At 39.0% G+C, this 27,655-nt stretch overlaps 2 protein-coding genes across 8 annotated transcripts in view; one reads left to right on the forward strand and one right to left on the reverse strand.

Annotated features, from left to right (window-relative positions):
* Nucleotides 1-690: 690 nt before the first annotated feature.
* KRIT1 (KRIT1 ankyrin repeat containing) lies at nt 691-21,976 on the reverse strand. Of its 3 annotated transcripts, none has more exons than XM_071428991.1 (18): nt 21,857-21,976; nt 20,675-20,747; nt 19,638-19,759; nt 19,191-19,350; nt 17,980-18,072; nt 17,073-17,202; nt 14,690-14,933; nt 14,289-14,404; nt 13,719-13,862; nt 12,381-12,537; nt 12,007-12,114; nt 10,215-10,371; nt 7,905-8,056; nt 7,107-7,273; nt 5,169-5,256; nt 3,280-3,486; nt 2,858-2,974; nt 691-2,417 (listed from the first exon to the last, which is right to left on the reverse strand). In XM_071428991.1, exons 3-18 carry the CDS (start codon nt 19,737-19,739, stop codon nt 2,349-2,351), a joined length of 2,211 nt encoding a protein of 736 aa, XP_071285092.1. In that variant the 5' UTR covers nt 19,740-19,759; nt 20,675-20,747; nt 21,857-21,976; the 3' UTR covers nt 691-2,348. The 3 variants fall into 3 exon arrangements, with proteins under 3 accessions (XP_071285092.1, XP_071285091.1, XP_071285090.1); XM_071428990.1 differs by having other exon boundaries at nt 20,618-20,747; XM_071428989.1 differs by having other exon boundaries at nt 20,430-20,747.
* Nucleotides 21,977-22,008: 32 nt separating this feature from the next.
* ANKIB1 (ankyrin repeat and IBR domain containing 1) overlaps nt 22,009-27,655 on the forward strand; it is an 86,844-nt gene continuing 81,197 nt past the window's right edge. For 2 of the 5 annotated variants that reach the window (XM_071428983.1, XM_071428987.1), the window contains exon 1: nt 22,011-22,453. The gene's annotated coding sequence lies outside the window, so the exon portion shown is untranslated. Of the gene's footprint in view, nt 22,454-22,615; nt 22,694-27,655 lie in introns of those variants that run through there. The other 3 variants (XM_071428988.1, XM_071428986.1, XM_071428985.1) reach the window with 3 other exon arrangements.

Below are 27,655 nucleotides of genomic sequence, written 5' to 3' on the forward strand. Positions count from 1 at the left end.
GTAAAATCCTGCCTATTTTTCATAGTTTTCTCAGTTACTCTCTTGCCTTACAGGGCCTGGCTGAGTGTTCTACTCAAATCTTTGCTTTTGGCAAAGCTGTACAGGTTCTTGCTTTTTAAGAATGTGCTTGTTAGATGGACTGTAGGTGGTGAGCTGGGCATCTCATGTTTACAAAGGCACAAGTGTCAGCTTTGCCCATCTTGCAGCTCATTTTCATTGGGTTTTTTTTGGTAGTGATATGAGGGTTCTTACTAATGGTCTGTCTCAGTGGTGTTGAATTTCTCTCTGTTCCCATTTTTTGTTTCCCTGCTTCCAGATGAAAGGAGAGCACACACCTGCCTTGCCCCAGCAGGGCAGTGCACGCTCCTGTGTAACCAGGTGCCAGAAGCTTCTGGACTGCAGAGTTGGGCTCTTGCTGCTCAGTGGCTCCACTGATGTGCAACATCTGCAAACCTCTGTCCTGCCAAAATGAAGAGTTTCCAGTTTACCTGGTAAATTCCTGAGCAGTTTCCAAAGTGTTCTACCTTAATTTAGAGTCATGGGACTCTTCTCTGGTCCTCTCTGATGCTCTTCTTACATACCTTACAAAGATGAGCCTGTTACAAACTACTGCCCTTTGGTAATAACACCTGCTTGGTGTAACATTTGATGGCACCTTCATGCTGGCTATAAAAATAGAAACACCAAGTATGACTTGTTGCAAACAATTTATTAGGTAGTAATAAATAAGAATTTAGCAGAAAGGACTATACAGCAGTAAGGCATATTGATAATATAGTTATATAGGCAACTGACACACCTTCCTAACATCTTCCTCTAGTTTTCTTAGAAAAGTGCTATGTAGAGAAATGTATTTCTGATACCAGTGCCAAGTGATAGCAGGGATGCACGATGAAGGACCTGACTGTTGCATTATTTACCTTAAATACAGCATAACAATCCATGAAAATTTAGGCCTGTGAAGTTTAAGTAGAAAAGTACAGCTTGCTAAGAAGAATACAAAATACAAGTCTCCTGTTCATGTTTTTAACAGCTTACTACTTTAATTTCTTAAACTGCAGTTACTAGTAAGGTATGAGTAAAGTTTCTATACAACAGCACAGTTCTTCACATTCATTTTAGCTTTTATTTGAAAACTTAGAGGCAAGTGCTAATTTTTATTTTTTATAAAAGCTTTTCTTTACAAAATATTGCACACTGTTTTTAGCATGCAGTTTACACGGAAGAAATAGTCAAGTGCACTTATAACCCTGAAATACAACCAGAAACTTCAAAGATTTGTGTTACAGATTCTATTTTAATGTACAAGGATATGTTTGAGACTGCATAGAATCCCACCTTACACTTGGGACCCAACTTGTGGGGGCCCAACCCTGACTCTACAAAGAGCAGGCAGAATGCTTACAAACAGTTTCTTCCTTGTCATCTTCATTCCTGCATCCTGCACTGCTTTTAGCCTGAAGAAACTGAATTAATTAGTGAGAAAATTAATTTAAGAGAAATAACTTAGTACCTCCTGTATGAGCTTTTGTTACTGCATATGTGTTGCAATCCAGGGTACGATTTATAAAACTTTCTGAAGTCCTCTGAGTAAGGTTCATCTGTAAATCCCTGTCTCCCTCTCCTCCATACATACATTTTATATTGCACAGCAAAAGTAAAAATCCATTTTACAAAACATGCATGCTAAACATTCAATATGGCTTCTGAATGATTTAAAGTATTTCCCTTTTGGCATCCTCATGCAGTATTTTAGAATAAATATGAATACAAAGTATGAGAAAGTTAAGAGTAAAAATAACGTGAGCTAAAATGTTTGTCAGAAACCAAATAAAAAACAAGAGTTTATCAAAAGTAGTTGCTCAAAGGTCTAACTGGTCTTTTAAGCATATTTATCAATAGTATCTTAAAAATAGAGGGTGTCTACAAAATACTGCAACATATACCACCTCCTTGACATTCCACACAATGACACGAAAGGTAAATAGGTTAACTGAGACTTGCTTAATGGCACTGGTAGTCCCATATTTCTCTGGGAACAACAGCTTTACTGGATTCATGCTCGTCAAACTTGGTAAACCATTTAGATTTCATCAGCTTTATTGGTTAAGCTCAAGCCCTACAATAGTTAATATATGAAACACAAAAATACTTATAAAAATAATAGATATGTTGTATAGTTTTTTTAAAAAAATAAACCATGCAGCTTCTGTACAAAGTTAAAAAACTGTACAAATTGACTTTTCTATTGTGTAAAATTCATATACATGGAAGTCCTGTTACGAGGAGGAACAAGTTGTTTTTTGCTCAGCCATTGGATGCCATCTCATAACTCTTGTTCATTTCCATCACTCATTTCTTTCAGTTGGCATTAGCTGGCCATTTAATTTCATCAGGAGTTTTACAACGAGTCCTGCCTATGTAAAGGGATGCAATTCAATTCTATCAATATTTCAGAACTATGACAATCAAGCACATGACAAAAGCAATTCTCAGCTTTGTCCCATCTCAAACTCCATTACTTCTGATCACAAAGTTAGTGGCTCCAGCTCTCTGAATCTCATTATATTTGGAATCAATCTAAGACAATGAGGGATTGGGCATATGCAAGAAACAGTTTCAATTAAACAAAAGGTTTACCCTAATGATTATAGATGCATTTTATGTATTTTGAATTCTGAAGGTGTCACATGCTAAGAAAACAAGCAAACATTTTTTAAAATAATTTTTGTGGGGGCTGGGCTTAGAGTTCTTTTATACTGTGCAAGGGTGGTTAATCTCAAGAGAAAAGAGGCTTGTGTATCTAATTTAGGAAAAAAAGAATTGAACATAAAGGATGTAAAATGATAGTGCTTACCTGTTTGGTATGTACAATAAAGCTCATTTTGTTTTCCAGACTGTGGATTTGAAAACACGTATCTCCATCTCCCAACTGCCACATAAAGCAACCGTACTTTAGGCTGAGGAGTAAAGCCTATGACCAAATGTAGGAAACTGTCACTCAGAAAATATCCTCCATACTTGCACACTGAACTTCCCTTCATTCACAAAGACAGAATTCAGACTTAAACCACTATGTTCCACAACACAGTTGTAGCTCATAAAGTAGTAAAATGAAAAAATACAAGACTTTGTTGGTGACTTATAAAGACCTTAAAATCTTGGAAATTTTCAGTCAAGTTTAATTAAACAGTTGGATGGGAAATCACTTCTAGTACAAAGATTTAAGAGAAGAGAGTGAAGTTTTATAGTTATCACTGGCAGTTCACTTAAGCTAACCTTTGTTTCCATGTTGAGGAGGTGCAGCCCTTTTACGTTTACTCCTACGTACACTTTGATGACTTTATGGCTACTTGAACTTGCTTTGGTGAATATCTGTCCTGTGAAAAAAGCTGCTCCATAAGTAGGAATTTCCCAGCAATTCTGCAAGAACATGCGCTGAAGGTGATGCATCTCCTTACTGACACCTTCACTGGTGCTGAGATTCTAAAAATAAAGAAACAATGGCAATCAACAAGTCCTTCCACACAGCTGTGATTGATTGAAGAAAACCCACTGTTCAGTGCAATCCTTACTAAAGGCTTATTGCCAAAGTGCCTTCCCATCAACTATCTTCCTACAGCTAAATTAAATCTTAGAGCCATGGAAAGGCTCAAGTGCTAGAAGAGACTGAGGCAAAACCCAGATACCTATAAGAGCCTTGGAAATCTGAGCACAGACACAACCTCTGAAGGGCCCCACAGCTTTGCCTCTCCCAGAAGCAACTGGGACTTGGGATCAGCAGCTATGCACCCATCTGACACCAAATGCATCACAATCCTTAAAATTAAGTATTCTTCCTTCTTTTAAGGAGTCCAGTCCAGTGAGACATGGGAAGATGACCAAATACGTCCTTCCAAAAACATGGATTTTTTTTTCTTTTCTAAGCAAAAGAGAGGTGCAGATCTCTTTTCATTAGTGGAGCCTTCATTCAGAACGAGACAGGCTTCTGTTCCTTCCTCTTCAGTAGAGTGCAGCAGTCAGAACAAACTATTGCTGGAGTGCTCCTCAAACCAGAATGATAACAACCACTCTAACAAATAAAAAATTGGTTGGGCCATGGACAAGATCAGAAGGCACGGATACGAGGGAGAACACAAATCTTCAACAGTTAGGGGGCCATGACTGGGGGTGTGGTAGACAGGATCAGCCTCTCTGGATCCATACCCTGCCTTACAGCTTGTTTGAATTCAACACAGCCATTTCTAACATGTAAAATCTTCAGAACAGAAGACTGCAACTTCTTTCCCCTTCCCCCCATGCCCCACACCCCAAAATATCTTAAAAGCAGAAGGCAAGAAAGCTATGCTCATCCTTACATATGATTTGATGACAGAGTAGATGAGTTTGCTACAGCATAGTCTTAGAGCACCATCACCCCCTTCTTCATCTCTATTAGAAAGAATAGGAATGATCTGCTAATTTGTGACAAAAAAGGTGTGAGCACCAAAAGAAGATTTATGACTGAGTAATCTCATCTCAAAAAGAGGAGCAAGGTTTGAAAACATTCACTAGGTGCCTCTGCAATGTTTCCTGGCAGCTACCTTTAGTGATGCACATCAGCTGGCACAGTTCTCCTTCTGACACACCTCACTTTTTCCACAATTACTTGTGAAGACCACAAATTTAATCTGACCTCATTTGGAACCCACAGCCCTCGGTTAAGATGCATTTTTACACAAGCAGCCCAAGTAAAAAAAAATTTTTGCTCAATTAACTGCTCTAAACAAAGGAGCTTGCGCACGCGTGTGTGCGCGCACATGCACATCAGCAGCACTACCAGGTCCCTAAGATACAAGTTATGCTGACAAAAAGAACTTTGGGGATCTATTGCTACGAGCAGACATGGAAATTTAAATCAGAGTAGATTTTTTCACACCTATGCCCAAATTGGAATTGTGCCCAATACAGGGCTAACATTGAAGGTAAGTGAACAGATAACAAACACATTTACTTCTAACAAAGAGATCTGTATCTGTACAGGAAATATATTCCGACAACCCATCCCAAAAATTCAGAACATACATATTTTTAGCTTTTTTTACCAGTATTTCTGTTCATTAATTGACAACCAAACAGTCAAAAATAGTAAAGAACAGGATTTTCTACTACCTGCTTATTTATCTTACCTTGTATTCATGAAGTATCCTGTTTGTCCAATGAGGAGCTTTGCTTTTTAGTTTAGTTATTGGTACAATAGATTTAAGATTTTCTTCACTAAGAGAAAAACAAAGGGGAACAAAGTTTTTCTTCACTAAACAAAGTAAGAAAAAAGAACAATGTCTGCCACAGTGTACCTTCAAGTCACATACTGAGCTAGACAGTCAGCCCCTACTCCATCTCGCCTCTCAGATGAGATGGTTTCCTAAGATACACTGCAACTCTCAGTTAATGAAAATCCAGTTTTACATTATATACTCTGTGTCAAACATCATGGACACGGCATGGAGAGGAAATGCCAGCAGAACACACAACGCACACTTGGCTAAAGAGCAGTTTGGTGAATTCCAGGTTGGAAGCCAAAATTATATACAGAATGCCATTTACATCAGCATATCACATACTCAGAAAATATGACAGACTATAGATACTCTTCCTTCCACTCCTGCAGTCAGCACTACCGAGGACTCAGCCCAATTAATTTCCACGTTGAAGCTATATGGCATGAAAGAGAAGCTACTTACATCAACTGCCTTTTTTAAAAAACCCAAAATGCAGGAAACAAAAGAAAAACTAAAAGGAAGAATGCAAGCCTTTACTAGTTTGCTTTTATGTACAATTAAGACAGTCTCAAGACCTAGTGATGTAACCTATTTAAACTGTATTTGGCAGTATATATGCTCTGCCAAGCAAAAACCCTGCACAGGACAGTGCATCAGATCTTTAAGTCAAGGATACTCTCATACAAACAACAAATAGGGATGTATTTCTGGAATTACCAGTCTTTTAATGAACATTTATGTCAACTACAAAAAGAAAAACAGATTATGAAACTCCTCCTCTATATGAAGAAGAACTATGTAAATCTGAATGGAAAGCATGTCCAAATGGCTTTTTATCTAGCCCAACCTATCTTTGCAGGTAGTCCTGTCTGTAGAGCCAAACACTTCCACTGAGCAGAATTAACTTGGAACCACAGGACTGATAGGCCTCAGTGTGGAGAAGAACACCACCCTGCAGCTGCTGGGAGCCAGCAGGGAGTAATGTATACAAAATTCAGCCATACTATAGGCATATAGGAGGGCAGTCCCACTTAAATCCTGTTCCACTCATGCTCCCTTGACTGGCTGTGCAACTGCAGGAAAATACATGCAAAAACCCATCAGGCCAAGGCAGCTCAGCTGATGCTGTGAAAAAGAGAAGATGAGAAGCACAGCAGCACCCCAGAACAGCATAGCTGCTGTTCCATGAATGAAGTGAGGTGGAGACAGCAGGGGGTGAAGGTGCACACAGCAGAGAACTGGGATCCTCATGGCTCAGATACTGCTGCAGAAATGTATGTGGGAAGAACAAGCCATCCCAAAATAGCTCAGCTACTGTTCTGCTGGCATGCAGGGAGAAGGGGAGAGAAAAATACCATCTGGCTGAGCCCTACTGGTGCTATGGCTTTGACTAATTTAGTCCAGCATTTCTCCTACAGATGACAGAAGAGACACAATATCGCTACATGGTCTGTCCAAAGAGAGAAAATCAATCCCAGACATTGGTCCAATGCCAGGGTAAGATGTTTCTTCAACATTGCTCAAGGCCTCAGTCCTGTCAGAATCCTTCAATAAATACTGTTGCTTATTTGGTATTACTGTATCTCAGGACAGATTTCACACACTACAGAACATCCACCCCTCTGTCTAGGACTGCAATAATTAAGATTAATACATTTCCACACACACACAGTGCCCAACTTCTATTAATGTTACAAGGGTTATTACATGATTACTCTGCACCATAGCTCAGTGATGAAGAAAGCTGACAAATATATCAGACCTCAAGTTTGAGGGTTCCATAGGAAGTGCTATCTAAAAATACTTAATCTAACCCATAATTTTAAATTTTAAACACATACTTACTTTAGAAAGCCCTGTTTATGTTTCTTGCTCTCATAATTTCCATAGACTATTTGGAGAAGCAGACTTGCCAGTGTAATCAGCTTTGCATCAGGTGATGTATAAAAACCTTTCAGTAAATTATATCTGGCCTCATCAAAAAGTATAAGAATTGCCAAGGGGTCCTCAATCTGTTAAAAAGATTTAAATAATATTATTTCTTTGTAAAAAGGAAAGTAAGCTTAGAAACTACAAATAGCGTTTCTCACTGATTCAGAGACAGAAGACAAAGGTGTGATCCTGACTGAAGTGTACATTTTAGTGGTGCTTTGTAATAGAAGCATTGTTTTTCATTGACTTACTTCAACACTTCACTAATCTAACACACAAATGAAAGCCAACTAGTACACCATGCCAAATCAAAAATTCAATACAGAAATATTGGTATCTGCAGATTTCTTCTGCCATAAATCCATTTCTGGTAATATGTTTGAATAATCCCATTGAAATCAACCAATTAAATAACTGAAAAACAACAGCAGAAGGAATAAAATCAGGCAGGTTGTTTTTAGCTGTATGACAGACAGAGACTGACACATGGAGACATTGGATAAACCCAACTGAGAGGGTGAGAGAGAGAACAAAGAGATGGCAGGAAGGCAAGAGAGAGGAAGGAAGAATGTGAAGACTCAAACCATTACAGAAAAGGAGATGCCAGGTTTAAATAAGTTTGGAAATTACTACAGTCACTACACACACTGAGTGTTGATGGTTCAAGTGTTCTGAGTCTGACCATAATTTCATTCACTTCCAAGTCCTGACCTTTTTTTCTATTTCCAGTGGAAGTCTCACATCCCTTCTCAGGAAAAGCTGTGAAGTTTCCCTTTGAGGATCCAAGTTTGTCAGTTCAGTGAATATTTCAGGCCAGTCTCGAATATGCTGTAAAGGCTTGTGATATGGCTTCAGCTGGAGACCTGAAAAATAACAGGTTTGTTTCCAAATAAACAAACAGAATAACCCAGCACATACACACACATATAAATAATTAAATGCTGCACCAAACTCAGAGTACCTGAAATTGAGGACTCATTAACAAGCATTTTCCTATGTTTTCTAAACTGCTATATAGAAAATGTTTTGAAAATACAGATTTATTGACAAAACTCTTTTAGCATCAATTCACTAAATGCAATAGTGTTGAAACTTTGTTATTTTCAGTTTCTCAGGAGTGAAGTGCTATTTAAAAATTTAATGGAGTACCAAGACTGGCCTTAAAAGCACAATAATAAAACATGAGAGACTTTTGTCTCTATTATTGTAGAGAAATACAGAAAAATATAAAATCCAATAATCTTATTTCTGACAGAAAAATACAGATATAATTCATCTTATGATGAATTATGTCTGTATTTTTCTGCCCTTTTTGTATATATATAAAAACCATAAACTTTTCAGAACAGACATTCTTCTTTTCAGAAGACATTCTTCTTTTTAATCTGTAAAATGTCTTGATTCTTAACAGGCTAAAGTCAATCAATGTTTCGTGTTCTCTTGTGTATATGAGAGCTGAGAAATTGATACAGAGCTTTCAGCTGCAGTCCTATTATGTACTAGAATCTGTATCTTTGGCTTACTCATTCACCCTGCCTGTCCTTGGGTTATCACTTGCCTTTTCCTAGGAGTGAGTCTCTAGGAGGCTCTATCTGCCTCACCCTCACTGCTCTGCCTTTCACACTGTGGCATTTCCCACCATAGGAAAAGTGTAAATGGGTACATTATAGCACAGTATCTTTCACTGGGAACAATCTGTTCATTTAACTTATCCATCTTACATTCAAACACAGAAAAGCATCATCTGTTCCACAAGCAAGAAACCTACTGTCCTTACAGTTGTACACAAACTGCAACATACTTTAAAATGAAACTTGTCCATTAGTAGTTTGAAGCCATAAACCAGGAGCTCATTTTCAAATCTAGGCTAAATATCTAGAGAATTACTTGCTGTTACACAAACAATTTATCAGTGAGCTCTTCCCCTCAAATGCAAGGGTAATACCTCAATGATTCTAGGAAAACATGACATACATATTTAGAAAAGGCAAAAGCAGCAAGACTTTAACCCTCAAACACTTCCTTTTCTTCACATTATCATCTATGCTTAGCTGGGGGTTACAGTAGTCATGTGGCAATACAGCAAAGTAAAAAGGCCTTGGTATGACACTGGAAGAAAAAGACTAAAGAAAAATAAAGAAAAGATTTCCTGCAATAACTACAGCTACTTAAAAAAAAGTAACAATACCACTGTAGTGGAGCATTGGCAAGGGTAAATAAAATTTTAAATGCAAGGCTTCTGTGTTAATGACACTCTCAACACAGTATTCTACCAGACCACACCTGAGCTTTGTAATCCACAAGGTGTCCCATAGCTATGCTGTTGCAGCAGTACTGTTGACCACATTAGCTGAAAATACCCAACCACACTTGTTGACTCTTGGACTTCTACTTATCTTCTAGTATATATCTCAAATTAAAACTATAACATCTTTTCTATTTAGATCAAAAATACCAAAAAATACCATAAATATAAACATGACATTTTACATCAGAATTCTCTCCCATCAAATATATTTGAAAACTTGTTTATCAAAATTATTTTGGTGCCCAAAACACAGGAAAATTCATGATTAAAGGACCTAATGCAAAAACCATTAAACATCTTACTTTAATTAGTAGTTTTAAAAAGACAAGACATTGGTAAAAACAACTACATGCATCAAAATTCAGATAGTCTGGGAAGAAAAATATGGATAAATCCAGGATAAGCTACTAGTAAGGCCTATGACATACAAGGTGCCCTGTAACAGAAAGGCAACCTGGAACAGCCTCATCTTCCTGGATGAAATACATGATAGGTGCCAGAGTGATACAGTCAGACCTACTGAGGGTACCCAAAGTAAAAGCTAAAACAGAGAATTTCTCCACAGCCCTGAAAGCAGTTTGGAGACATCAGGCTGTGAATCCTGTCAGAGAGCATGTCCCCTACCCTCCTAAGACAGCATTACTTTTTCCTAAAGGCAAACAGAAATAAACTATGATAAACCCTCAAGTATAACCATTGTCCCTTTTACTTACTGAGGTTCTCAGAACAGATCCAGATAGTGAAATACTGCTGAGTTTCTTGAGACAGGCGCATGCCCTCCATTATCTGCTGGACAGTTGTGTTGTTTCCGTGCTTCAGCTCCACAGAGCGATATGAGCCATCCATACGATAAATCCGTGCCTTCTCATACTACATAAAAACAGCAATGTATTACACAAACAATTTGTTAAAATCCTTTCTGTTTGTGTGTTTATCAGCAACATCTGTAATGTTGGGAAAAAGAACATTGCACAATTTGTATGTATTTATTATTTACCCAAATTGCTTGCTTCATGTTCTGTGTAAGTTCTTATACTGTGTTTTTTACAACAGTAACTCCAAAAAAGATCTTGATGGTATTCTGAGGACTTCTGTTGAACTCAAAGGCAAGTAGGTATTTAAAAGTTCCCTGAGGGATCTGGGCTCAGCTGCCTATGCATATCCCAAAATGTTCACTTTGCTATTACTGGTAGGTTATGAATTTTTCCACCCTATACTAAAAAGACTTATTTTGAGAGGGAAGCACCACCCTTTACTCAGAACCCACTACAAAAATACAATCTCACTAAATCTTATAGTGCTCCTGTAATAGAATCTAAATAAATCTTATAAATAATAAATCATTTTCCCCTTCAGAACTCTCATAGCTTTCACTGAATTGCATGTGAGCCCACAGCATGCCTCCTGAAAGACAAACATAAATCAGGTGCTTAAAGCATACATGCACAAGTCATAAATCAATGAAGTGTCTTGTTTTCACTTCTGTAACAGATTAGATGTTTCAGCTGCTTGAATAAAAATATTTCAGGAATTTGTTATTTCTCTTCCTCAAATCTACTAAGTCATCAAGAACTGAGTTCCTAAAAACTTCTGGAAAAAAAAGATGGATGGCTTGGAAAATGACAACTGATTGAAAATGAGGTTGGAATGGAAAACATCAATCTATTTTTGCTGCAGTAGTCACTGTCATTCCTATTGCAGTAGTTTATAGGGGGAGTTTATATATTGGGTTAATTAAATAGTAATAAGTGACAACATAACATCACACATTACACTCTGAAATCTACTTAAAACATGTCCATTATTCTTTAGAGTCATTAGACACACCATCACATGATCTACAGTAAGATCCTTAAAATGAAGGTCAGTTCCTTCCTTAATTATTTTGGAAATCATTCATGCAGAGTGAAATGAAGATAATTTAAAACATCTTGAAAAACTGACAGGTTTAGTACCACCTACTTACAGGGATATAGGTTGCATCTGAAGTCAAAGAAAAGAAACAAGTAGGTTTATATCATTTGACTAATTTTAAATCTAGTTCAGGATAACAGGAATTGCATTGTAAATTTTGTTCCCTATCCTGGCTAAATCCCCACTGGCTGCCAAGGAAGCCTGTACTGAGGCTTTAACTGATGAAAAGCCTATTTCATAGAAGCCTACATTTAGCCAGGTGAATGCTCCTGCTTATCAACATATAAGGTAAGAATGCATAAAGAAAGCTGATGGTTGCATGATCAAAAAAAGGACATAAAATCAGTACCTGATGTGATGCTCCTACAAATAAATTGGAGCATCATGTTTACATGTCTTTCATGTATTTCTTGAGCCATGAAACAAAGCAGAAATATTCAAAGAGACAAAATGCCAGTTTGCCAATATTTACACTAACAATTTCAATGTTCTGCACATTTCCAGTAACAGCCAGAAGTGACTCTAGCTCTTCTAAAAGATTAAGAGTAAATTAACTACAAACTTTAAAATATTTAGAAAATTAACTCATACAGGTTTATTTATGGCTTCCTTCAGTAGTTTTGCAGCTTCTTCCCATTCATTTTGTTTGTTCTCTTCACAGACATTCAGTGGAGATCTTCCTTGTTGATCAGTGATGTGCTACAAACAAACAGAAACACCAATTTTACATTGATTTCGCTGGAGACAGGTAAATATTTACACATTTTTGAGATAATTAAAATCCTTGACACCAGAGTTCAAACATTAAATTGATACACAATGGGAAAAGCAGAGGTAATCAAAAACATTTAACCATTTTTCAGTAATTGCTAAACAAGATCATTGATCTGACACCAAAATATTTCTCATACCCAAGCTAGAAACTGTTGCTAGATCTGCTATTTCTATACACAAACAGGACTTACTCTGTCAATTTCGGGATGATTGAGTAGAATTTGTACTATTTCAGCATGCCCACCTCCAGCAGCAAAATGAAGAGGAGAGCTCAGTTGACCATTCAAAAGATTTGGATTGCATTTCCCTTTCTCCAACAGCATTCGAGTGGCTTCAACTTTTCCATACCTACAGACATATGTAAATCAGAACAGACACAGCGAATACATAATATTTTTTTTTCAGATGGTCCTAATTATGAAAAAGAGTTTCTTCAGATGGACCTATTTATGAAAAAGTGTGGGTTTTTTCCACACTGAAAAGTTTTTTAGCTTTCAAATTACACCAGATACAAAAGTGTGGGTTTTTTCCACACTGAAAAGCTTTTTAGCTTTCAAATTACACCAGATACAATGGAACATAATTAAGTTTGTAGAAATTAATATCAGTTCTACACTTCTTTGGTAATTACTGGTCTAGTAACCATTTATTGGATTCATGATAGACAAACAGAACCTTGCTTTAAGCTAGCTAAGTTTGGGTAGTTGCAGCAATTCAGTCATGGCAGAACAGAGTCCAGCTTTGTCTGGAAAAAAATAATCAGTTGAGAATCAGAGTTCAGCTTCTGCTTGTCACACAGATGGATCCTGAGGATTCTTAACTCCCATGCTTATAACTGGTAACTCTTGTGTATATTTAATGTATAAAGTATTTATAAACTTTCTGACAAACACTAAAAAGCAAGTAAGAATGTGGGCTTTTTATAATCAAGTTTGATTTTCATGTTATTCCTATCATCAGACGTACTGACCACTATATATACAAAAGACTAACTTCCATAAAGATAAAACAAAAACATTTTTATGACTGAGAAAAGCTTTCAAGGACTTACCGATTAAATCACAGAGTTATAGTCAGACATGCTGACCTCTGTAAATCACCTAATCCAGCTTCCCACTTTAAGTGTGTCCAGCACCAAAACATGCTCAGCTCAGCTACTGCTGTGCTGTAAAACTGCTCCCAGGCTTAAACCAACACAGACTGTGAAAGTTACCACGCTAAAGTAGACCCAGTGCCTCCAGCAGGAATTAGAATAGTCAGGAGAGATACAAGGGGCAATAAGTAAGTGATGACATGATCTCCACAACTGGTCTCCCCAAAAACCATTCAAATTAAAATAATCTCAAAACCTGAAGCAATGTTTCTCTTCAGAAGGTTAACATTAGCATATATTAAAATGAAAGCATAAAAAGTCTAGAGGTTTTTGTTGTTTTTTTTTCTTTTGGAGGCTGATAAATTACATAAATGATAGTGCTAAAGAATCACAACAGCTAGAATGCACTTGACTGGCAAAACTATGCTTGACTCACCAGCATGCGTAATGGATTGGTGCCCAGTGGTCACTATCCAACTGATTAACAGAAAACTTTTTATCCAGAAGGTGGCTTAGTAAATCAGAGTCTCCTTCACATGCACTGCGGTGAAGAGGGAAATCATCTACCCACTGGTGTTCCCTAGGAATTAAAAGGGGAAGCAGGAAAAACACCATTCAGATATATTACAATTGTTGAGAACATCAACTGTTTAAAAGTCACTAACATAGCACTAACCATAGATCTACATGAAGAATAAAAGAGAAGTTCATGCAGCTAAAATGTGCCAGTATTCATATAAATAGGTTTTTTGTCACACAGAAATCAAGCCACAGCTGTATTTATGAGAGTAAGAAATGTTTCTCTAATGTTTATAATTTACTCCTTGATTCATCCTTTAACTGTTGTGTTTCAATACTTTAAGATTTCAAATAGAATTTCATTTAAAATATGTACTTCTACAGTGAAGCATAAAGTAATAGGAATCTCCTTTTAAGTCTACCAAGTGCTACTGTAATAAAACAAAACAAAATTATCCATTAATGAAAAAAGAATGTAACATAATACTTGTCCTCTGTGACACTGCTCATGCTACGTTGCCACTTTTCTCTTTTAGGAATCTGAATCTTTGAATAGTCTGGGGCTCCAAGGCCAAAGTATGGATTTATTACCACCTTGTCAACCTGTGGAGACATAATTTAAACACAACTGAAAAAATATCTTACTGAGATTTGGCTACACAATCCCCCATTCCAGTCAGGTGTTCTCTTAAAACCAAAGTTATGATAGTAACATTTTATAATGGAAGAGAATTATGATCAAATATCAGGATTTGAAAAACTAGTGCACACTTACGGCTAAATAAACAACTCTGATGTGAGCACACACTGATATCAAATAAATGAATGAACTCTAAAATGGAAATGAATGTCTGTTTCACAAATATAAAATGAAAATATAGTTCTTACCCTATTGGTATACTGAAGGTCAGATCCAAACAAAGGATTATAGATACACATATCTGCTTTCTCCAATGCCAGCATTTTACTCTTTATTTCCAGGGCAGTATAACCCATGTGCAATGAGCTCTCTGTTTGACCAGGTTCTATAGCATATGCAGGGTTTATTACATTTGTTTTAATTCTTTCAAGAGGAGATGGTCTGAATAAAGCTGGGATGGAATGAGACTGGGTGTGCCGTTCATCCAACCACCTACAGGAGAGAATGGGCAAGTAATTAATTTTCAGGTAGAAAAGGATCATTTTGGTCATGCTGTCCATTATTTTCTTTGATTAGGGATGGCATATATGATAATCACACATTTGAATTAAAAAAAATTATTATAATTTTCACAGCAAATTTTATAAGACTAAATTACTCCCTGAATGTGAAATTTGTTAACCACACTCAGTTTCAGTTGTATTTGCTCAATTCTGTGTGGATGCAAACCCTTAGAGAAGGAAATTATACACTAACAGTAACACGGGTTATAACCACAAAACCACACCAACATTTCATTTACTTTCAGTTTATTAACAGTACCACTCTGAACAAATTCTGAAACTTAAAGCAGTTTTTTTAAGGGTGAGTTTCAATATCTGTACTGACTTAAGCTTTTCAACTCATGTGTTTCATTAGGGAGAGACAGGAAAAGGCAGCAAATAGAAGGTCCAGTTTTTAAACTGCCAAGTCTCTTTCACATAGGCTACCACCTGCCTTTTTATAAAGCTCTGCTGAAGTTTATTCTCTTCTCAGTGCACTCCTACTGACAGTACTGAAGAGCTTTAGAGCTCTCTTATTCAGTACTACCAGAGGAAGTCAGTACTGTACACCTGCTGCATTTTTCCCACCACATATGCAATATAACACAGGGCTCAGGACAAGTTGTTCATCTCAAGTTTTGGATAAATATATTTTTACCAAATTTTTAGATTGTTTTAGTGTTATATTAAGTGGTGCATTAAAGGTCTAAAGGCAGGTTTGTATTTTGGTTTCTGCACACGCTTTCTCACAAGCTTGAGGTAAAAATGTGCTTTGCTGGAATACAATAAATTCTGTTTAGTGATTGAGCCTGGAAATAGAAGAAAGAGAAGTAAGTACATGCTTTGGACATCCACTGACAGACTACTTAGATTTTGTCTGTCCCAGAAGCATATATAAGGATGGCAGAAGATAATCTGCAGTTCAGTGCATTTGCTTAGGCCTCTTTTTAAGTCCTAAATCCAAGCTATAATGTCCTGCAAAAGCAGCAGTCTCTTCACTTACTTATGGTCCTGGCAGAAAGAACAGTAAAATCGTAGTCATTGTGCTATAAACACCCTCTAAGGTATTTTCAGGCATTTTTTTCTAAATATTTGGTAGATAAATTAGTTATGGCAGTTTGAATCTTTGAGAAGGATTGTTTCAGATTATGTACATAAAGAATAAAAAAACATAAACTATTTTCTATTATACCTCCAAGGCTTCTTGTGAAGCTTGAAACACTTTTAAGCAGAACTTAGAGCCTGAAGGCATTCAGCAAGCAGCAAATAAATTTAACTGATATGATGGTATATATGGAAATACTACAACTCTACTAATAAACTGTAAAAAGCCTAAACACAGAACCTTTTAGGTAATAGCCTGTGGCATGATTTTTTACGTTAGCCAGAGGTTTCAGCTAACTTTATTACTGCAAATAAGTTCATACATAAGTGTGTCTGGTATTTCTTGGTTAAGGGTACATTAAAAAAAAAAACAACAAAAAACCCCAAAACAACAACAAAAACAAAACAAACCAAAACAAAAAAAAAACACCAAAACAACAAAAAACCTGTTCATGTATTCAAACTACTATAGATCTGGCTAAACAACTAATCATCTATCTGAAAGTTAATTCCCTACTGCAAATAAATTTGTGTGTCTGGGGAAGATGCACTCCCTTTCTACAGGGAGATTTAATTTAAATGCAAATCTTAATGGTATACAATTACAGGATATTTTTACTTCACTCTGGCAAATGTTCTTACTCAAATGACAATTATGTCATTTACAGAAGATTAAACATTATGATTTTACAAAACATTCACTGTGAGCATGAACTTCCAAAAAGCTACTTGATTTAGATAAACACACCATTCTTGAGTTTACAAAAAGAATTTTAGAAATATGTTGTCAAGGTTTCAATTTCTGATAAACATGAAGAAAATACCATGATGATTTCCTTCTTAACCACAAGAATGCTATAAAAACTATGTGTTTTACATTACATCATTTAACACTGACAAATTATCTTTTTAATATATATTTATATTTTGATATAAAATATCAAAGTTTTCATTTTAATGTATTTTTACTGATGATGTCTCTTACTTATCCAAGGCAATTAACATTTTTGCAGTAAGTGTAGCAAAGTGTGTGCTGGATTCACTGCAGACTCTCATGATGTCTTGTAAACAGTAGAACACAGGGCATCCAGGACTGTATGTATATTTCGTATTATCTAAAAAAGAAACATTCTCTGAAGACACATCCATGAGAAGAATCTTATTTTCCCTTCTGCACCTTTTGTAGTTACAATTCTTAATTAAGACTATAACTTTAGACTAGAGTGACCTAATTTTCTCCAAATAATAATTAATAGCAATTACATACAATCCTTACATAGCAATACACAATGGTATCTAGTTGATAGATTTTATCAAGTCTTATAAGTAAGGCAAAAATGAAGAAGTTTCCCCAAAAGGACACATTTTACTTCAATATTTTTTAGAAATACTTTCTTGACAAGTAATTTACTTGGCTTTTTAAAGAATCTGTTTACTGTTTAGAGACTTATTTATTCTCGGAGTACAGAACACTGAACTGAGTAGGATGTCTTAGAGTTGCATTCAGCAAATTCTACACAAGGCCTGTGTTTTGAAATATAACCAAATGTACAAATACTGCTTGAACCAGAAATGTGCTATTGTTACAGAAACAAAGGCAGTACATTAAACCAAAGTTTTCTTCCTTGATTTAAAGTAAGTTCTTCAAAGTTTAAAATATTCAGAGAGTTTTGCACCTGCCTGCACCTGCAACTTTTAATGTTTAAATATAGAAAAAGCCATATATCTTATTAAAATATATCAATATCTCATATATTATATATATAATTATAAATTTAATCATATATCCATGAGATAGATATATACAACTTAAATATGTCATATAAAAAAATGAACCCTCAAGTGAACTTTGCTAAAATGGGTGCAGCTTCACAAATCATGCCCAGTGTTACCTTTCACAACAGTTGGAACAATGTAAAGAGATGCCTCCTGGCCTGCTTTCTCTCCATCTAGAGGAAACTTCTTCATTAACACCACACGCTTTCCTAGCACATTATTTAAAAACAAAAAATAGACAAACCACAAAACAATTAATTAATCATCAAAACAAAGAAAAAAATCTAGAGCTGGCTATCTGAAAGCTTACCAGACTCAATCTTCCTATTTTCTAGGAAGAAAAAAATATGACTATGAGCTATAATCTAAGGAAAGCGAAGAAAATTTAAATACATATGAAAAATTAAGAACATAAACATGTATATGCCTATTAACATGAAAAAATTATATGACTATAGTCCTTTTTAACTTTTCCAACCTCAGCTGCATATTTTAGCAGTGTACAAACTAAGCTGGGAATAATTAATGCCTGGGCCATCTGAATGAGTCAAATTAAAACTCTCCAAACTATGTAAGGAACAGAGTATTTGCTTTTAGAAGGCATTCCTCTATGTGTATTAATTCTGTTATTCTGCGTTTGCTGCATTATTAGCTCTGTTACATCCACTCAGCTGCAGTTATTGCCACCTGCAACATTTTACCATGTAAACAACAGAGTGAAGTCCACAGCAAAGACCAGAAGTCCTTTAGTCATTATACTTTATACCAACCTGGATAATAGGCTGGCTAAAACAAATTTGTCAGCACAAGTGTGATGTTCTTTGCTAGATCGGCTATGTAACAAGGGAAAAAAATTTACTCATCAAATTCCATCTGTTAGCGATACAGTTTTGCTGGAAATATTTTCATATAGATACTGTCCCCTGAACAACTGACTTTATAATCTATCAATTCTCTAGTCCAAGTCAAGTTTTAGCTGAAGTTATGGATACAAAAGCCATTTTGATCTGGTTTACTGGAAGTTTAGCTATAAATCTAAACTTGAGGTGAAGAAGCAGCACAAAGATTCATTTATTAACAATCACTTAGTAAACATTTTATAGAGTTGGAAGGAAAAGAAAAACACAGGTACATGAAAGGTTTTAGCTGTATAGTAGGCTTAGGTTTTTTTGATTAACCTCAAAATATCTTCTTTCTTAATACTAATTTTTAATACTAAATCTTCTTTCTTAATACTAATTTCATGCTTTTGCAAAACTTTGCCATGCCAATTTAAAAAACATTTTGTTAATGCTATCAACAGTATATTAGATTAAAATGGTTTTACCTTTAATACCCTGATTGGCTGGTGAAATTGGTTTGGTGGCTTCTAATACATAATCCAAGATGCTCTGGGTTATCTCAGTGCCTCCTTGAAGTTTAGTTTCTAGCAAAACTTTCTTTCTTTTTTTCTTTTGGCCTTCAATGGGAACTTCAAGCAGCAAAATCTTTCAAACAATAATGAAACCAAGAAGTTTAAGCACAGCTGAAAGAAGCACAGAACTTTAAAAAAATTATTATTTATTATGTAATATTATTATTTATTATGTACACTGTAAAAGCAGTAACAAAATTCAAGAAGTACTAAACGTTGAGGAGCAGAATGGTCAAGTCAGAATGACCTCTGCAGCAGATAAAAAGACAAGGCTACATTCTCTTCTGTTTATTATTACTTATTTACTATACTGTTTAAAAAGCCAAATAACTAATACATAAAGAAAATAAATAGTTTTACTTCATAGGATTTAGCTCGATATTCCCGAGAATTGAGGCTAGCAGTATTTTTTGGACGAATCACAGCAACGTATGCATCTCCAATGTTTTCTGGGTTTCCCATCTCTCCTTCTTACTTTATCACTGGAAATAATGAATAAACAGGAAGAAAAGGTTCAGCTGAAAAAAACACAACACAATCCAACACAACACTAAACTTCAGGATGCAGTGCTCATATCCACTGATGCTTTGCATTATTCATTTATTGTTTTTTAGCTGGAGAAATGCCAATGGCTGATATAATTCTGCTTCCTTTTCATGAAAGGGGAAAATAGGACATCATTTTGATACAAATAAGCTTGTTCTCTAACCCATCTTTAAAATAAAAGCAATGTATTATTTTTTCCACTTTGAAACTATCTTCCCCATTTTGCAAACCAGACAAAAGGCCAAAGAAATTTTGAACTCTGGAAAAGATGTGAAATTGAAAAAGAAAGCCATTTCAAAGTGACAAGCACTGTGATTTATAAATTGTGCTGTAACAAGTATTGCACTTCTATTAGTTCTGTGTGGATTTCAAGAAAATACCTGCTTTTCATCTACCCATGCAAAGTAGAACACAGTCTTGCCTACAGCCAACTAACCAAGCTGATAAAAATAAACTATAATATGGATTCATTTGCTTAGTTTTATTTCAGTGAGGCTGCAAACTGGTGCACAATTCATTCAAATCAAGTTTCTGAAAGGAATAAATCTTTAGTTTCCAAAAAAAGTGAATAGAAGCATTTAGATTTAAGAAAAAGCTTTGCTTACCCTTCTGTTAAACCAAGGTGACAATTCCTAAAATCACAAAATTGTATGGAAATTATATGGAAAACCTCGTAAAGCAAAATCACATATCAACTTCCAGAAAGAAGGTTATGTCTGACCATTTCCACCTGATCATTTTCTTCATCTGCAAATGAACACTCTTTCATTCCATAGCATCAGTAAGCACATGCCTTTTGCAGATTAATTCCTCCACATATTTTAAATTTTAGTGTTTCTAGCTTCTCCACCTCTTCTAGAAGAAATAGAGGTCTTCAGATTCCTATGCCCTTAGTCCAGTATTTTTCCTGGGATCAAGACTACCTGAAAAGATATCAAAAAAACCTCAATATAAATAACAATAATAAGCATGGATATTTTCACCGTCAGTTAAGATAAATACATTAGTTAGAGGATTCAATGATGGTATGTGAACAGTATAATATCTGAAGAGAAACAGCTAATGATTTGCAGTAGCAAATTTACAGTATTTACATTAGTATTTAGAATGCCATTTACAGTAGGATCTAAAAACATGAAAGAAGCAACATGCTGACTTACAAGAACTCCTACTTTAGGATATTAAGAATTTTAAACGGAAAAAGAAACAACCATCCCTTATGCACAGCTGGGAATGGTCTGCTCCTTGGGTTTCCTTACACGTGCTTGGATACACAGGGTTTGGGTTATAGGCTTGTGTGGAGGGAACCTGCACTGGTACGGCCGGGTCACCTGGATGCCAGGTGGCGGGACAGGTGAATAAGCAGTGGGGGAACTCCCTCTGCCACTGCTCTGCACTAAATCCAGTGCAGAATGAGCATGTCTGTGAAACCGACAGCGCTGAGACTTGCAATATGACTCCAGAAATCAAAAAGTGAAGATGAAGGGGGCGGGGAGGGAGGGGTGTGCTGTAAGGATGTGACAATGAACACAACCAGCTTCAGAAAACACCACCACGAACTGATTCTGACCGAACCCAGGTGCTAACAACGCGGCCCCATTCCAAAAGCTGCCGGTCTGAGGCAGACACCTCACCCAGGCTTCTCCCAGCACCGCCGACCCTTCCCGCCTCCCGCAGGACCCGCCGGGAGGAGGCGAAGGGCGGCTCCCTCCGGGACTCCCGGCCGCGCCACCCCGGCCAGGGAGGAGGGAGGCCGGGGGCATCGGAAGCGCTGCCTCGGCTCGGCACGGCCGGAGGGCGACGGGCGGGAGACGGCGCCGCGCCCCAGCATCTCCCGCTCCGCACCGCCCGGCCGGGAAACGCCCCCGAACTTCCCCGGCCGTGCCCAGAAGCCGCCGGGCAGCGGCCCCCGAGGGGCGCTCCCGCTGAATCCCCGCGGGGCGGGAGCGGCTCCCCCGCGCTCAGGACCGCCCCGGGACCGGGGTGAGGGAGGTCGCCCCGGCCCCGCTCCCTCCCTGCCTGCCTGCCTTGCCTTCCTCGGTGGCGCCTGCCGCCGCCTGCCCGCCGCATCCTCCCGCCGCGCCCGCCGCCCAGGCCCCACGTCCCGGCCTGCTCCGCCCCGTCCCCGCCCCGCTCCCTCCCACGGCGCGGTGGATCCGCTTCCCGTCGGAGCCCCGCGGGCCTCGGCTGCCGATGAGTTTCCGGGTCGGCGGCCTGAACTTGTGTTGCCGCCGCTGGTTGTTGACCGCGGGCGGAGAAGGAGGGAGCAAGCCGGGGCCGCGGGCCGGGCCGGGCTGGCAGCAGGAGGCGCGGCTGGCGGGCGGGGAGGCGCCGAGGCGGAGCGGCCGCCCGGGCCCACGGAGCGCCGCTGGCAGCAGCTGTCAGCGCCGCCGCCGAACAAAGGGGTTGCGAGCAGGCGGCAGCCGCAGCGCCGTGCCCGCGCCGGGGGCCCCGGCGAGCTGAGTGACAGCCCCGGCTGCCCGTGAGGCTCCCGCTGGAGCGGGCACTCCAGAGGGCGCCGTACCCGGAGTGGAGCGGGAGAGAGGAGCGGCCGCTAGGCACATGGAAGCTCTGAGTGGCGGGCGCGGAGGCGCCGGGAAGGGCCGGGGAGAGCCCCTGTGAGGAGCCGGTGAGTGCCCGCGGCGCTGGGCGAGGTTCGGGCGGGGGCTGCGGGAAGGCTCGGCGAGCGGAGCCCGCTCACGGCTGGAGCCTGGAGGCTCCGCACATCGGGGCGTCGGCAGCGCCGCGCATCGCGGGGGGGCCGGGCCGGGAGGCGGCTCCGGGGGCGCCTCGGTGCCGTCGGCAGGCGAGGGGAGCGGGAGGAGGGAGCTGCCGGAGTGCGGAGGTGAACAAGCGGCAGGTTACCGAGGTTACTGCGCACGGGGCTGGCTGTGGGGAAAGGATGGCGGGAGCCGCGGGCCGCCGGGCCGGGGCATAAGCGGGGAGAGAGGCCGCCTCCGGGCCGGGCTCTCGGCCGGCGGAGGGCGGGGGGCTCGCCCGGGACCTCGCTGGGTGGGTGAGGGTATCGGTGGCAGCTGCCCCGGGGCGGCCGGGACCGCCGTAAAGTTTGGAGCTGCCCGATGGCCTGGCTTCAGCCAGGTCCCGCTGCTGGGCTCATGCCCGCCTTGTTCGAAGCCGGGAAATCCTGCCTGGAAGGCAGAAGCGAAAAAGTGTCAGTGGTCAGAGTGGGAGCGTGTGCTGCGGGGCGAGCTGTGACAGAGTGACCTGGCTTCTTGCCTCGGTAACGCCGTCAGAGCAGCCCTTGAATGAATTTAAACGCTCGCGATCTCGGGGGTGTGGGGTTTTTTTGGTTTTGGGGTTTTTTTCCTTTTTTTTTTTTCCTTTCTTTTTTAACCCAGTGGAAAAAATTTAGTCTAGGTATCGTAGCAGTATCCCTATCCCAGGCATGTCTGAGCACATACTGGAAATTGGGCAACTTTTAAAAATTAATCCTTTTATTTCATGACTAGTCAGTCTGCCTCTTATTTACAGTTCATATAGTATGCAGAGGATATACAGAGTCACGAAAACATTCTTGGCAGAATAAAGAACTAATACTACAGCTTAAATTGTTTGCATGGATCCCTCCATTATGACTAACCGTCCTTGATTGCACCTTCTTTGAGTGCATTTCTGTGCTTACCAGTTCCAGAAATGGAGCTTTAGTTGTAGACATAACATCAATAATGTGCTGTAATTTAAGTACATTCACTAAAGAGAGAGACGGCTTTTGAGAGGATTTTGGCTGCAGAGGTTAGCAACGAGAAGAGACTGTGTCTTCCTTACATGTATGGCTGTTTTATCCTTACTTTCATCTTTTTGATTTTTGGTGTGAAGTGTGGTGGATTAATTTCTCTTTAATCTTTTTTGTGTACAGAGGAAAATTCCTCTTCTTCCTTGGGGGGGAAAACAGGCTTTAGTCATAAGGAAAGCAACAGCGTTTTTCAACTACTTAGAACATGTGACTTGTTTCTACATAGAAGCAAACTGGTAGAATTTATAGCAACCTTTTTTTCTTTTTTTTTTTGTGGATGTGGAAAGAGTAAATGGAAGTAAATGGAGTAAATCACAGAAGAGGCTTCTGAAAACTTAAATTCCGGGCTTTTCTGTGATCCTGTATTCTGTCAATTCCTTCTTCAACAAATTTTACTTCAGTCCTTAATCAAAAGAATAAGATATTTTAATAATACAGTCTATTATTCCTGAATTACAGCATTGCTATAAATCTACTAAAAAGCTAAACAATGTTGGTGGTGCTCTGTATTCATGTATATATGCATCAGCAGAGTATTATGAATCAAGATTAATTTTAAAAGAAGGATTACAACAGTGGCACTATAATAATAATATCAATAGCCAATACCCAAAAGTTAGGCAAGTAAGTTTTATGCAGTCCCATTTATTTTTGCTCATGCCATACACATCTAGATATAGGACTAGGTATGTATGTATGTAAGTACATGATTGGGCTTATTGCACAAAACATGTTTACATGTATCTCTTAAGTGTTCCTATCTGGCCTACACACTTCAGAAAATTAAAGAAAACTAAGCATGTAAATATGAAAAGGAATGCCTTCTAAAGCTGTCAGCTTTTATTCAATGGAATAACTATGAAAATGGTTTTAGAAAAAGTCATTATGTTTTTATTCACTGTATAAAACCTTGTTAACGCTATGGTTGTTTTATTCTGTCCTGAACAGTTTATCACCCTGGTCTGTGACATCTCTGCTGTGATTGCTTATCACCATGTTTCTTTTTGTTTCAGTAGTAGGGCTTTGTTTATTAATCATTAACTACTTTGGCTAGCAAGCTTTGTGATTTTTTTAAAATTATTTTTGTTTATTTGTGTTTTTTAAGACCCTTTTTGTTTTGTGTATTGGGGGGATATTTTTGTGGGGTTTTTTTTGCATTGGGGGGTTTGTTCATTTGTTTTTGAGGGGTTTTGTTTGTTGAATTTATTTTTGCTGTTCAGATATCATGTAGTTACCGTTACCTGAGTAGTTCATTAACTTCTCCTTGGAATCTGATAACTAGAGGTTGCTGTGGGCAGTTGTCACTGTTGAAGTTTTGTCAGCTTTGCTAAGGTGACTCATGCCAGTAAGAAGGAAAATTGAGAAGCTGGAGGTTACTGATACGTGTGCTGAACCAGTTACGTTTCTAATCATATTACTGTGTTTGCTTAATTGGTAATGACACATAGCAAAGACACATCTGTTTTACTTGAAGAGCAGCCCTGTGGAAATTCTGAAATGTTCAAAAAGACACGGAAAATTCTGTTTTCAACATCATTATCGTCAGGCAAGAGTTTTACTGCTTTTGCTTCCTCATCCCGAAATACAATACCAAGTAGTTTTCCGTGGAGCATTATAGAAATCACACTTATGTGTAAATTTTAGGAGGAAAGATTATTTCATGCAGGATTATTTTACATTTTACATTGCAAGTTCAAGCCAGAGATGTCTAGCTAATGTAACAACTGCTGTTTTCTTCATAACTGCTAAATGTCTTCCAGAATTACTGGAAACGAACATATTAGTCTTTGTTTGTGACAGTGGAAGGCCAACTGCAAGGTCTCCACCTGGCTCAGGGCAACTCCTGGTATTGCTAGAGGCTGGGGGGTGAAGGGGTTGAGAGCAGCCCTGCCAAGAACTCGAGAGTACTTTTGGATGAAAAACTGGACATAGCTGGCAGTCTGCACTTGCAGCCCAGAAAGCCAATTGTATCCTGGGCTGCATCAAAAGCAGCATGGCCAGCAGGACAGGGGAAGGGATTCTGCTGCTCTGCTCTGCTCTGCTCTGCCCTGGTGGGAGAGACCCTGCCTGGGATGCTGCATCCAGGTGCAGCATCTGGGGCCCCTCAAACAGCCAAGACATGAACCTGTGGGAGCGGGTCTGGGGGAGGGACACGAACACAGAGCAGCTCTCCTGTTGCTGTTGACCTCATTTCAGAGAGACAAGGCACAGTCTTTTAAGGAGCAGAAAAATCTAGAACTTTATTTTATATATCCCTTTATATAGAGTTTTATAAACCCTCCTGTGTCTATGGTAACAAGCTGTCATCTCATAGTAATTGGTCAGTCTTGGACAAGGTGTTTATGTGTAAGAAAGGGTTGTTTGTGAGATACTGTTTTCATTCTTAAAGCTGAGACAGTTGGAATTGTTGAAACAGGTGGAGGAAAACAGTCTTTATCTGTAGAGTTCTTTTGCAGGGAAACAAGTTGTTTTTTCTGTTGCAGGCTGTTGTTTTCATGAAGAGCTGTTAGCTTTCCCCCAGCTGTGTTGGACTAGGATTTCGTTTGTGAGGCCTTCTACAGGCCTGCTGTTTACAGCACACTCTCCTGTGAAGAAAGGCTGAGAGGGTTGGGTTGCTCACCTTGGATCAGAAAAGTCTCTGAGGAGATGCTGTTGCAACCTTTGGGTGTCTAAAGGAAGCCCACAAGAAGGAGTTTTTACTGGGGCCTGTTTTTACAGGAAAAGGAATGAGAGTTTTTAACTGTTTTAGATACGGCAAACACTTCTTTTGACCTAAAGCTTATTTGTAGTAGTACTAATATTCTTGAATTTTCTTTACGGGGTTTTGTTGAAGTTGCTCAAGAGAGATTTTCACTTGATGGTTTCCTTAGATTTGTATTTTAAACGGGGTAAATTCTGAACTACTCCTGTCGGAGGATAATTGCAGTTAAAATATGGGATGGGTGGGGATTTATCGAGCAGCTGTGTTACAGTGTTGCAAAGAAAGTTACTCTTGTAACTTCTCCCATTTAATTCTGTACTGTCAAGGAAGACCAGGGGACAAAATTAATCCTCTAAAAGGAGGTATATATTTGTGCATAAACTTACACCTAGAAATCAATGTTTGCACACAGACTTCAGTATGGTAACATTATTCTTTGGCAATAACTTAGTGTAGTTTATATATTACATAGTCATAACTGAGGCATTACATTACTAATTCTGTATAAAAATAGTTTTTATGTGCAGGCTTCTATGTTGGAAAAAATTCATTAAATTTCTTGGGGATTTTCCCTACTTAAAGGAGTTTCCCAGTGGCTTGTGATTACCTTTTTGACACACCTGAAGAACTTGCAGTAGACATGATATGGAAGACTCCCTATGCTCTCCCTGCCCAGCTGAGTGCAGTGACTTTAAGGGGTATGGTGCAATGGTGACAAGTTCCTGCCCAATGCCATAGAGGTGTGGCTCTTCTGTGACTGCCTTACCTTCCCAAATGCCCTTACATAATCCTTAGGATCCTTAGGAGCCTCTGCAGATGAAACCAGTAACAAGGATGATGGTTCATCTAGCTTGTTGCTGCCAAAGTTAAGTTGACCTGTACCCTGCATCAAATCTGCTCCCACAAAGCAAAAGCTCATTGTCACAGGAGACTCTCTTCTGAAAGGAGCAGAAGACTCAAAGACAAGGACCCACTTCTCAGGGAAGTCTCTTGCTTCCCTGAGGCCTGGGTTAAAGATGTGGGGAGAAAGTGTCCTATCCTGGTATGGCACTCAGACTAATATCCATTATTGATTTTATTTTTTTTTTCAGGTAGTCAGCTGTGAAGTTGTAACAAGAAGTATGAGGGCAATGAAGAGAACCTTCAGGGCCTTGGTTAAGGAATCAGGAGCACAAATAGTGTGCTTCTCTGTCCTTCCAGTTGCAAGGAATGATGCTGGTGTTGCCAGGCCTTCCAGCAACAGACGCTGTACACCTATCTCAAAGGGAGAAAAATATCTTTGCGCAGAAGTTAGAAGGGCTCATTAGAAAAGCTTAAACTAGACTTGAAGGGGGAAACTGATAAAACCAGGCTCACTAGAGATAAGCCTGAGGGCA

The sequence above is a fragment of the Agelaius tricolor genome, unplaced genomic scaffold (assembly GCF_023055355.1).
Source record: "Agelaius tricolor isolate 1412-34295 unplaced genomic scaffold, bAgeTri1.0.p SCAF_6, whole genome shotgun sequence".
Classification (NCBI taxonomy): domain Eukaryota; kingdom Metazoa; phylum Chordata; class Aves; order Passeriformes; family Icteridae; genus Agelaius; species Agelaius tricolor.

Coding starts and splice junctions, on each gene's coding strand:
- KRIT1 (XM_071428991.1), bottom strand. CDS start 19,739: ATGGGAAACCCAGAAAACATTGGAGATGCATACGTTGCTGTGATTCGT. Junction 18,073..19,190: donor AGCCAATCAGGGTATTAAAG/GTAAAACCATTT, acceptor ATAATGTGCTAG/GAAAGCGTGTGGTGTTAATG. Junction 8,057..10,214: donor GATCTGTTCTGAGAACCTCA/GTAAGTAAAAGG, acceptor GTTATTTTTCAG/GTCTCCAGCTGAAGCCATAT.